The sequence below is a fragment of the Gossypium raimondii genome, chromosome 2 (genome assembly GCF_025698545.1).
Source record: "Gossypium raimondii isolate GPD5lz chromosome 2, ASM2569854v1, whole genome shotgun sequence".
In the NCBI taxonomy this organism is placed as follows: Eukaryota; Viridiplantae; Streptophyta; class Magnoliopsida; order Malvales; family Malvaceae; genus Gossypium; species Gossypium raimondii.
Window position 1 is genome coordinate 1805106 of NC_068566.1, and position 11922 is coordinate 1817027.

Consider the following 11922-nt stretch of genomic DNA (forward strand, 5'->3'; position numbering starts at 1 on the left):
CAATGAAGGATCCTCACTTTTGTATCTCAAAGGCTATATCTAGCACCACTAGGTTCTCCCTTTGAAAACTTAGCTTATAAAACCAAACTACACAGGTTTACAATTGCAAATGCACTCTTACAGATAATGTTCCTAAGATGAACATACTCTAAAAAAAATTGTACATCAACTTATACGTGTGCCCCAATCATATAAGGTTTTTAAGACTTGCTAACATAATGAAGATCAATCACTATCCCTTTTATTTAGTAGCTAAAATAGTTGAATAAAATATAATATTAGCGACCAAGTAAAATGGACTTGTTGCTGGTATGTCTTCAATGCTTTGAGTCTTTCCAACTTTCTTGATCCAAGGTATTCAATATACATGATATGATCCGACTTAATCTTTTAAATATGTTTCTCCAAGCGAATTGATATCCATTTATGGGCTTACATCGTTTAAAAATATCAACATGACCCAAAGGTTTGTTTCAACAAAATACTAATCTTCCAAATATGACAAGTTGTTGTGTCGTAGTGGTGGAGGAAGTAGGCACATCTTTCAGTACATTACAACTTCATATATTTCAACAACACCATTGAAGCATATAATATATGAAACATATTAGAACAAATGTTGCAGATGCAAAATACTACAAAGTCAACATAATAACTCAATTTGCTTTTTAAAATTTATATTTATATTTAAAATTTTATTTTATAATAATTTAATATAATATAGTCAAGATCACATTAACTATATTATAATAATATTGAATATATCATTAAAATTGTATATTAATATGTATTTTATTCACTAAAGAGGTCAATATAAACCCTTGGAATTTCTATATAATAAATATTATTTTTAGGTTACAAAATTCAAACTCAACAACTCAAAAACATGAATCAAACAATTGAAAGGTTATGTTATAATTAAAATATGGTTATCGCTATATTTGGTATAGTGTACAATTTAAAAGGAAAAATATTAGTATATACCAAACATCAACTACTAAGTTAGTATGTTTGTTTATTAATTTCCTAAAAATAAAAGTTAAAAACCCTAAAAAAATGCAATAAAACATTAAATTTTTTTTTAAGATGTTAAAAGGGTTTAATATCGTACAAAAAAAAATAGCAATTCCTTTACATAAAGAAATATATATACACATCCATATTTCATGAAAGAAAAGTTAATACATATATAAGAAACTATCGAGAAGCAAAAGAAATAGATGGCTCACCAAGGTCTTGTTGTCGTTGCACTTGTTTTCATAGCTATGGTTAGGGTATTTGCCACCGATAAATCTCCTTCACCAACCCCTTCCAAGGCTTCTTCCCCCCAAAAGTCACCATCTTCTTTCTCGGCTTCCTCCACCAACTCACCGACACCATCCTTCAAAAGGCCTTCTTCATATCCATCGAAATCTAACAGATGAGCTTCTAAATATTCTCTTATTGGAGCCCCAAAGAGTTTTTCAAGCACTTCCTCTCCTAGCCATAGCAAAAGCGACAACCCTGAGACCAAGAAAGGATCATCTTTTGACGCTGAGTCACTTGAGGACATATCATCCTCTCCTTCACCAAATGTCAATACCAAATTTTTGACTCTTCTCCAAGCCCTAAAAAGCAAGGACGATGCAATTGATAGTGAAAGCCCGAATTCTAATAATGACAGTTCTACACCAGCACCCTTTAATTCTGATGCAACTGAAGTCATCATTGGCATCGCCAATATTATAGTAGTTACTAGATTTTTCCTCTTCTGAGCATCATATGATATTTTGATTGGTTATTTTAAGTTACTTTTTTTATTTGTTTAAAATATTTGTTAATCAAACCATCTTCATCATTTGTGTTATTTACCTGGTTTCTTGATTCAATTAGTATATTTGTTTATTTATTTTAGTGAGTGGAATGTTAGTGCAAATCTTCAATGAGGAAAATCTCGAACACATGAATGGAATACGAATAAGAACTTGAATAGAAAATGAAGAAATATGACAAGGCTTCAAGGTGTCTATCAAGGCACTATCTTTAAGGTTTTATTCACCTCCACCTATATTTGTTGTGCAAATGAGTTTCGAGTAAATGAACCTCGAGGGTATAATGAAGTCCGATGACTATTTGCATTTTGTACTGACGAAAATAATCCATTAAGCACTGAGCAATGTATAACAAGAAAATTAATTTTTATAAAGAATTTGTATATTAATTCTTTATAGAACAATTTAATAATAGAAGAAGATGGAGGAACGATAGAAAGAACTTTTTGAGAATTTTGGTATATATTCCAAATAAAATCTCACTCCTATTTATATGAATTTTCATGTATCTTCATAAAGATATCTTTCAAGAGGTGTCTTTTTGAATAATCACATATCTAAAAAGATGTAATTATTCATCTAATATCTCTTGATTAAACATAACTATTCAAATAATATTGTTTAAATAGTTATAATTCTTTGTCAAAAATCAAGTGATATAATTCTTTACCAATAATCAAAAGATATATTCCAACAATCTCCCCCCAGTTTCAAAATATTTTAGATTTTGATATTCTTGGAAATCAATTTTCATAAATGAACATGTCTTACAATTGAACCATCACTTAGTGAAAACATGTTAAAGTTAATCAAAATTGCATGGTAGATTAAGCTTTGAACCAACTATTCCATTTGATTAGTCTAACGCATCTCACACAATGATTTCAACATCGATCAATGCATAATATTTAGGGACACTATTATGACCATGTGTCTGTGTCCTCTTTTCATGAGTGTTGTTAGAGCGAAGCCCTTAAGCTCCTAGAAACAACCACACTTCACACTTACATAGGTAGATCCCATCAAGAGTGTTCCTGTAATTATAAAATTCTAACATATTTATGTTATGGGTCCATTAAGAGTACATTACTCATCTTTCAATTACCACTACGGGTGCCTAGCACTTTAATCTTAGGATGAATTTATTTATAGTGCTAGTGTCACGGGGCTAGAACTTTCGTCTCACATCCTGTGCAGCCTTAGGTGTTCCTTTTGTACCAAACACGCCTAAGTCAGCCTACCCATCAAAAAATTGAGGATTCACAAAGAATTCCTCTAAGGCACCAATTTATATAGCAAAAGCAATATTGCAAAAAGAAAGCATAAAAGAACAAAAAGCCACAAAAAACTATGTACAAGAGATGTTTGCGTAAATTCTCTCAATCGTATTACTTTCTCTCAAAGAATACAAGAAACAATCAAAGAATGAAATGAGTTACAAATGAGGGGGAGACTCTCTATTTATAGTTGAGCTCCCCCAAAACCGACGGTCTAGATCAAGTTACATCGACATACGAGATTAGCCTATCCCTTAAATCTAGGGATTTACAAGATTACATAATCAATTTACATAATCAAATCCAATCTAATTTTATAAGATATGATTCCCCTCAATCTTCTAAGATTAGTTTCCCTATTTACCAAGGTAACCTATGTTGCCATATCTTCATCATTGGACCACCCAGGCTTCAATTTGATAGGCTTATTCAACAACTCTTTGAATCGGGTCAGCTCTTATGGGCCAAATGATCCCCATCAAAATTATAGACCTCTATAGGACACATTTGGTGTGATGGTCATGGGCTTTGCACTTTGGCCAGTGACATTCTCCCCATCCATTCCTGCAACGCCCTCATTGTGCCTTTGGAATGACACTAACTTGATTCACTTTGGTTTCGTCTCGATGCCTTAGCTTTTTCCTTCCGTCGAAACTTTTGATTCTACTTACGTCACCTACTAACTTGAACCGTCCCACTTGTTGGTACATCTAGTTGGCAAGAAGTCACGACTCTCTCTGGCCCACATTCTGACTCACTTCAAACGAAAACCCTTTTGATTCACACCACTTGGCTTCGAATTGCCCACAGTTCCCCGGCCTCCTTGCTTTAGAACTTTGAAAAGCTCCCTACGTTCTTGCCAAGTCAACAAGTTAGAATGGAAAACACTACCAAAGTGTTCAGAATGTACCTTACCCGTCGCATTTACTCAAGTCAACTGCCCAACTTACATCACCACCTTTCCAAAATTTGATGCACAACCTACCTCTCCCATAGGTGGTAGCTCCTCCGATGTGTCAATAGAAGTGAGCCTCATTGATCCTAGCTTTAAAGCTTGCAACGCTACTTTTTTCTCTAAGTCCAATGCCAAACTCACTTCTTCCATGGGTGGAAGCCACGCCGATGACTCGACCAACTCTGTCGCTTTACTTGAATTGAACTTCATTGGTCCTAGCTTCATTGTTTTCATCACCATTTTTCCCCTAAGTTCGATGACAAACTCACCTCTTCCTTGGGTGGAAGCCTCTTCGATGACTCAACAAGCTTCGATGCTGCCTTTTCTTTGACCACGGTTTGCTTTGGACATTTTTGCAACTCATGTGGACCACGATATAAGAAGCACTTTACTTGCTTCTTCTTGCTCCTCGTTGCCCTATTGGCTTCGAATTTTCCTTTATTTGAACCAAACTTCTTGAGCTCCTCGTTTGGCATATCATCCCCTTTGATGGTAGGCTTCCTCGGACATTTTCGCAACCTATTCAAACCATGACATAAGAAGTACTCCACTAGCTTCTTATCACATTCGGCCTCCTTGGTTTTTATACCCCTTGCGATCGAACCAAGTCTCGCAGCCTTACCTTTCGGCTCGTCCTTTTTAGAAAGCTCGAATTTCTTCGGACATTATTTTTAACAAATGTGGACCATCGCAAAGAAAACATTTCAATTGCCTATCTTTTTGTTAGGTTTCTTCTTCTCAACTCGTGGTTTCCCATTACCACCATCGTTGTCGTTTCCACTAACATCATTATTTTTTCTTTGATTCCTTTCACATACACCCATTTCCTCAGACTTGGAAGACTCAAGTTTGTCTTTCCCTAGATTAAGCTTGACCATGGACTCCGCTACCGTCATAGCTTTCGACAGCTCTTGGACACCTCCTTATTCCACTTCCTGTCTAACCCACAACTTTAATCCATTCTTGAAAGCAAGTAATGCCTCTTTCTCGGTCACATCTGAAATTTGAAGCATGAGTTCCTTTAACTCTCGAACATACTCCCCCACTGTGCCTCGTTGCGTAGGCCATCGTAACTTTGCTCGAGCTTCCTTCTCGACAAATTTTGGATAAAACTACCCCTTCAACTCGCCTTGGAACTCGTCCTAAGTTCCAATCTCATAATGCATTTTATTTGTGGAATAGCCTCGCCACCATAAAAGCACAATATCAGTAAGAAACATGGAGGTAGTATTTACCTTACTCACATCATTCATGATGCCTTTGGCATGAAAATAGTGCTCCATCCTCCACAAGAAACTGTCCACTTCGCACGTAGACCTTGCCCCTGCAAACTCTTTCAGCTTAGAGACATATTCACAATTGAGTGCTGCACTTGGCACTCTATTCCCCACGGTTGCTCGACACAAGGGAAGCTCTCCCTCAAGCTCCTCTATTCTTGTGTTCAAAGCCTTTTTTGTGGCCATTGTTTCCTCCTTCAAGCAATCACCATGGCCTTGAGAGCATCATTCCTTTCTGTCATCTTCTTCTTATGAAAATTCAGCAACTCTTGCACATTATCCCTATTGGAAGTGAGACATATGGTTACAAAGTCCTTGGATTGCTCCGCCAAGTCATCTATGCGTTCACCAAGCGCATCTTGTGAGTCATTCGTGTCCCCCATGGACTCCTCGAGTTTATTCACTCGTTTCTCTACTATCGACAACATATCCTTCAAAATGATTAGTTTATCGACCCACTTTTGATCAAAATCTTCTTTTGACATCCCAATGGTGCCTTCACAACCAAAGCTTTGATACCACTTATCACGGGGTTAGAACTTTTGTCTCGTGTTCCTTGCGGCCTTAGGCATTCCTTTTGTACCAAATATGCCTAAGTCAGCCTAACCATCAAACAATAGAAGATTCACAAAGAATTCCTCCAAATCATCAATTTATATAGCGGAAGCAACACTATCAAAAGAAAGCACAAAAGAACAGAAAGCCATAGAAAATTATGCACGAGAGGTGTTTGAGTAAATGCTCTTAATTGTATTACTTTCTCGTAAAGAATACAAGAAACAATCAAAGAATAAAGTGAGTTACAAGTGAGGGGGAGACTCTCTATTTATAGTTGAGCTCCCCCAAAACCGACGGTCTAGATCAAGTTACATCAATGGACGAGATTAGCCTATCCCTTAAATCTAGGGATTTACAAGATTATATAATCAAATACAATCTAATCTTACAAGATATGATTCTCCTCAATCTTCTAAGATTAGTTTCCCTATTAACCAAGGTAGCCTATGTTGCCATATCTTTATCATTGAGCCACCTAGGCTTCAATCTAACAGCTCTTTGAATCAGGCCAGCTCTTGTGGGCCAAATGATCTGCATCTAAACGATAGACCTCCATAGGAACATTTGGTGCGATGGTTACGGGCTTTGCACTTTGGCTCGTGACACTAGCAGTGACTTACTAATGATGTACTTTGTCTCATTGAACTCAAGATTTGATGTTATACCAATTGTTGAGTAAAGTTTCAATCATGGCTGACTCTAATTAATTCGGCCCTTGACCTTTGCCCCCACAAATCCCCCTATTTTGTCACTATATTTTATTTCTTTAACAGAAATTTAGGTCACACAACTTTGACAATATCTTTACTTGCAACTCACAATACAATTCATCAACAACTCTACACTACCGCATGATATAACAAAGTCAAACCTCTATAATTTAATTCATCTTTTAACATAATATAGATCAGCTATATGTTTAAATGCGATGATGAAACGTTCAGTTCAGTTTATAGAAAATCGAAAACATTTTTAAAGCATTGACTGCAGCAAAAACCCTTCCAATTCACCATTAAAATGGAACTTTCTAGTATCCATATGTTGTTCTCTTCATCATCCTCATGAACTCGTCCATACTTACCTCTCCATCATCTGTATTCAAAATTATCAACCATTAACTAATAAGCTTTCCTTGAAACTTAGATGACAAATTGTATATTAAGATTGAAGAAGAAATGTTATTGGAGCTTACTATCTTTATCAGCTTCTTCAATCATGTCTTGAATCTCTTTTTTAGTCAGGTTTACACCAAGCTCGTTTGCTATGCGTTCAATGTCTTGGGCAGATATCTTTCCCTGAATTCAAATGAAGAAGGGTTAATAAACATGGGCAAACTATCTATTAGAACTTCAAATATGTTTCAATTGAGTTCTTAAAATAATATTTTATTAATCAGATCTGTTAATTTAGACGTTAAAAGATAGTAAATGGATAGCTTGAATTTAACATTTTAATGTTAATAAATTTTTCGAGGGTAGTTTCGTGTTTTTAACAAGTCAAGTCAGAACTATAAATGCTGTAGATACACATGTATTAGCAATTTAATATTTGCATTGTTATTTTAACCATAGTTGAGGAATTCTGATGCAAATAACCAGAAAAGACAGAAGCAGATATTTACGTTGTTATCTTGATCAATGATTTGGAATGCTTTCGTAAGCTCTTCTTTAGTGTCTCTTTCACCAATTTTGGCAGTCATCATATACACAAATTCATCAAAATCAATGGCTCCACTTCCATCTTTATCTACACCTGCAATCATTTGTTCGATTTGCTGGTGTGTGTGTGTGAATGTGATGTAGCAGATTAAACATTAAAGGATTCTGAATATATATACATATATATAAACTTAACATGCTATATATAGCACAACCAGGATATTTGAAAGATTACCTCTTCTGTCATCTCGAAACCTAGTGCCCTGTAATGCTAAAAACGATTAGCTCTATTTAGTTCTGATATCAGGTAAAATGTATGTATGTATGTATGTATGTATGTATGTATGTATGTATACCTCATGGCAACATTAAGCTCTTTGGCATCAATGGTACCTGGACAGCAAAATTCAGACTATAATTTAGTAAAATGTGGAGAATTGAGACTCAAAAGAATATCCATCTGGATATGAATATTAAGAAATGATCATCTTTGAATTTTTTTTAAATACATAAAAACTTGAAATAAAATTTAAAGTTACATTCAAATCCGAAAAGCATAATAAATTATGATGCAATTAAGCTTATATACCAGATCCATCAGTGTCGAATAGTTCAAATGCTTCTTTAATCTCTTGCTTCTTCTGTTGGCTTAATCCATGGTGGCGTCCCTTATGCTTGTCTTTCCCTGGTGTATCTTTATAAATACTAGACTGATGAAAGTGATCAAAACATTTATTAGAACACATAACCAACACTATTCTAATTCTATAATAGACTAGTTTAAGACATTATTCGAGTAATCCATATTATTAGTGTATGAAATTTTATAATATAACAAAATTACACCAATTGTCTGATTTATTCATTGGATTATATCCATAATTGCTTCGACGATGATTAGAAGATTCAGAAAATTATATCATAAACCAAATCATTAGTAATAAAAATAAAGAAAATTACAATTACCTAATATTTTAAGAAATAAATTGAATTAAGAGCTAACATACCATTCTTAATTCAGATGAGATGGAAACTCTTTCGAGAGAAAGTATCCAAAAGGAAAAGGAATTAAAAACTGAAAAGACTGATCTGAAGATACTAATTCAAAACCCAAAAATAGTGTATAAAACTACAATTTTTTTATATACATTTGGCATTTGATTTAGATCCGATTTTAATTGCATCGTATTTGAAATAAAATATCTTAAATTTTTATACAAGTCATCGTCGTGGTCTTGCAATATTTGCTACATTTAAGCAACCAATTAACAAAAAGTTGTGATAACTTCAGCAAAGGTATTATATCAATTTACTTTTGAATTGAGATGGCAGTCCCTACTTTTATTTTTTTTTAAATTGAGAACTTAATTCAATTATTAGTAAATACATGAATTTAAATTATTAATAGTTTTTGTTTTTAGTGTTGATTAACACATGAACATGAACTTGTGTCATTTACTCGTTAGTTCGAGTTCAATTCACATATATTCACTGGCAAGATAATGGTATGGTTGATACTCTGGCAAAAGCAGGTTAGTTCGAGTTCAATTCACATTTATTCACTGGCAAGATAATGGTATGGTTGATGCTCTGGCAAAAGCAAGTGTAAGGAGACCTTCATTATTTAATGTTTGGTGGTGACTGTCATTCGCTGGCTATTAATTTTGTTTGCGTTGATGTTGAATGTCTCCGGTCGAGTGTGCTTCGGAGTGAAAGTTACTCTGGGAGTTTTGTAATCTTTTCATCTTTGAAAGTAGTTGGAATTTACCAATCGACTGAGCAAAAAAAAAAAAACTCATGTTATCTAAGTGTTACATGAAAATTTTAACCCCTACCATAAATAATTCTTAGTAAAAGAAAAGAAAAGAAAATTAACAAATTATGAAATAAGAAAATAGGTCAAACTATGCAGGCAACTTGAATATTAGAGATGAAGTCATTTTTATTTTCAAAATATTAGGTTGGCCTTTTAGACTTAAAAGATAACACAAATCTTAATCAGATCTACAAGTGATTTATTAGCCCATAATCTGTTGGCACATAATTAAATTAATCTTGTACAAATAAGTTATGAAAAGTTAGAAGACTGAAGAGACTTGAATATGAAGAGTGAAGAGACTTGAAGATGAAAAGTTACACACATTATGAAGAGTGAAGAGACTTGAATATGAAAGGTTACACACATGCATGAATAGTCACAACTCCTAGCATTTAGTGATATAGATGAATAGTCACTTACAACTCCTATATAAAGAGTTGTATGTGATGAAGATTTTCAGTGTGATTTAAAAAAAAATTTTATTAGAAAGAATTTTATTTCTTTCATACAAAATTTATTTCTCTTCTTTAGTATATTCTTTATCATTTTCTTTGTTTTGTTTCTCAAAGTATTAATCAATCTTCTACAAATCGGTATCAGAGCCTTGTTCGATCGAAATGAACAATTCTATTCCTCTTTCTTCCGTTCCCCAATTAACCCAAGAAAATTATGACAAATGGAGTATCCAAATGAAAGCTCTTCTTGGATCTTTAGAAGTTTGGGAGATTGTTGAAAAATGTTATAATGAAGTTGAGGCTGAAGAGGAGGAAGGATTATCACAAGTTCAAAAAGAGAGTTTAAGAAAATCAAGGAAGAAAAATCAACAAGCCTTATTTTGGATATATTAAGGAGTTGAATCATATGAAGCGGCATGGGAAAAAATAGCTTGTGCCACCACGGCAAAACAAGCATGGGAGATTTTACAAAATTCTTTCAAAGGAGATGAAAAGGTGAAAAGAGTTCGGTTGCAAACTCTTCGAGGAGAGTTTGAAAGATTGCAAAAAATAGAGTCGGAATCAGTTTCTGATTACTGTTCACGGGTTTTGTCTATAGTCAACCAATTAAAAAGAAATGGTGAAACTATGGATGATATTCGTGGTGTTGAGAAAATCCTCTGTTCTTTGGATTCCAGATTTGACTACATTGTGGTAGCCATTGAAGAATCAAAGGACTTGAGTACCATGACTATTGATGAACTCACAGGTTCGTTGCAAGCCCATGAAGAAAGATTAAACAACAAGAAGAAGGAAGTAGATCTAGATCAAGCACTCCAGTCAAAGTTGTCTCTAAATGAGAAGAAGGGAGATTTTAAAAATCAAAGAGGGAGAGATCGCGGTCGTGGAAGAGGAAGAAATTTTAGAGGAAGAGGCTCAAATGCTCGTGAAAGAGGTGAAGATGCAAGCACGGAGAATGGATGGAACGAAGCCAACCAAAGTTAGAATTTTAGAGGATCACAAAGAGGACGTGGACGTGGCAATCAAAGAGAAAGAGGTCGTGGCTATTTTGAATGTTATCATTGTCGCAAACCTAGTCATTTGGCAAGTGAATGCTGGTACAAGAAAGAAGAGAAAAATGAAGCTAATATAGTACAAAATAATCAAGAGCAAAAGCAAGAAACTTTGTTGCTCGTGTCTCATGGTGGAGAGATTGATGATGTCTGGTACATAGACAGTGGTGCTAGCAAGCATATTACAGGTAGCAAAAATTTATTTTTGAAGTTCTTTGAATCTGATTGTGGAGAAGTAAAAGTAGGAGATGGCAAGGCTTACAAAGTTAGTGGTGTTGGTGAGTTGGAGTTCAAAACAAAGCAAGGAAGGGTAGAGAAAATGTCTGGAGTTTATTTTGTTCCTAGTCTTAAAAATAATCTACTTAGCGTTGGCATCTTTTGACGAAGGGGTATGATATTCATTTTCGTGACATGGCTTGCTATTTATCAAGGAAAAATCAGGTTGTTGCTAGAGTTGGAGTGGCATCAAATAATCTTTTCTCTTTCACCCTTCAAAATCAGAATATGTCTTGCTTTATTGGTGCTCATAAAGAAGTTTCAAAGTTATGGCATGATAGATATGGACATTTGAACTATGGAAATTTGGAGATGCTTTCAAGGAAGATGATGGTCAGAGGTTTACCAAAAATCAATCGGCTTGATGATATTTGTGAAGCATGTCAACTTGGAAAGCAACACAAAATTGGTTTTCCTTCTTAATCCTCGTGGAAAGCAAGAAGACCATTGCAACTTATTCACTCGGATCTTTGTGGTCCAATGACAATTTCATCTTTGGGAGGTAATCGTTACTTTATCTCTTTCATTGATGATTACTCAAGAAAGTTATTGGTGTATTGTGTACAAGAAAAATCAGAGGCTTTTCAGAGATTCAAAGATTTCAAGGCAGAAGTGGAGAACTTTACTAGGATGAAAATTAACACCTTACGGACAGATCGTGGAGGTGAATATTTTTCGAAAGAATTTGAGAAATATTGCCGAGATAGTGGCATCCGGCATGAAATGACAGTCCGCCATATGCCTCAGCAAAATGGTGTGTGTGAAAGAAAGAATAAAACAATTA

At 34.6% G+C, this 11922-nt stretch overlaps 2 protein-coding genes across 2 annotated transcripts; one reads left to right on the top strand and one right to left on the bottom strand.

The window, feature by feature from the left end:
• Positions 1–6905: 6905 nt before the first annotated feature.
• On the bottom strand, positions 6906–8282 carry LOC105787607 (caltractin). Its single transcript, XM_052627762.1, has 6 exons — positions 8126–8282; positions 7893–7929; positions 7772–7799; positions 7500–7652; positions 7071–7173; positions 6906–6970 (listed from the first exon to the last, which is right to left on the bottom strand). The coding sequence occupies exons 1-6, from the start codon at positions 8280–8282 to the stop codon at positions 6906–6908; spliced, it is 543 nt and encodes a 180-aa protein (XP_052483722.1).
• Positions 8283–10437: 2155 nt separating this feature from the next.
• LOC128039291 (uncharacterized) lies at positions 10438–11561 on the top strand. Its single transcript, XM_052627763.1, has 3 exons — positions 10438–10789; positions 11024–11172; positions 11304–11561. Exons 1-3 carry the CDS (start codon positions 10438–10440, stop codon positions 11559–11561), a joined length of 759 nt encoding a protein of 252 aa, XP_052483723.1.
• The last annotated feature ends 361 nt before the right edge of the window (positions 11562–11922 follow it).

Excerpts from the sequence above, each read along its gene's own strand:
- LOC105787607 (XM_052627762.1), bottom strand. The coding sequence starts at position 8,282 with ATGTGTTCTAATAAATGTTTTGATCACTTTCATCAGTCTAGTATTTAT. Across the intron at positions 7,930-8,125 it reads ATTCGACACTGATGGATCTG|GTACCATTGATGCCAAAGAG; the intron begins GTATATAAGCTT and ends TTTGCTGTCCAG. Across the intron at positions 7,653-7,771 it reads GTTTCGAGATGACAGAAGAG|CAAATCGAACAAATGATTGC; the intron begins GTAATCTTTCAA and ends CACACACACCAG.
- LOC128039291 (XM_052627763.1), top strand. The coding sequence starts at position 10,438 with ATGGATGATATTCGTGGTGTTGAGAAAATCCTCTGTTCTTTGGATTCC. Across the intron at positions 10,790-11,023 it reads ATGGAACGAAGCCAACCAAA|ACAGTGGTGCTAGCAAGCAT; the intron begins GTTAGAATTTTA and ends TCTGGTACATAG. Across the intron at positions 11,173-11,303 it reads TCAAAACAAAGCAAGGAAGG|GTTGTTGCTAGAGTTGGAGT; the intron begins GTAGAGAAAATG and ends AGGAAAAATCAG.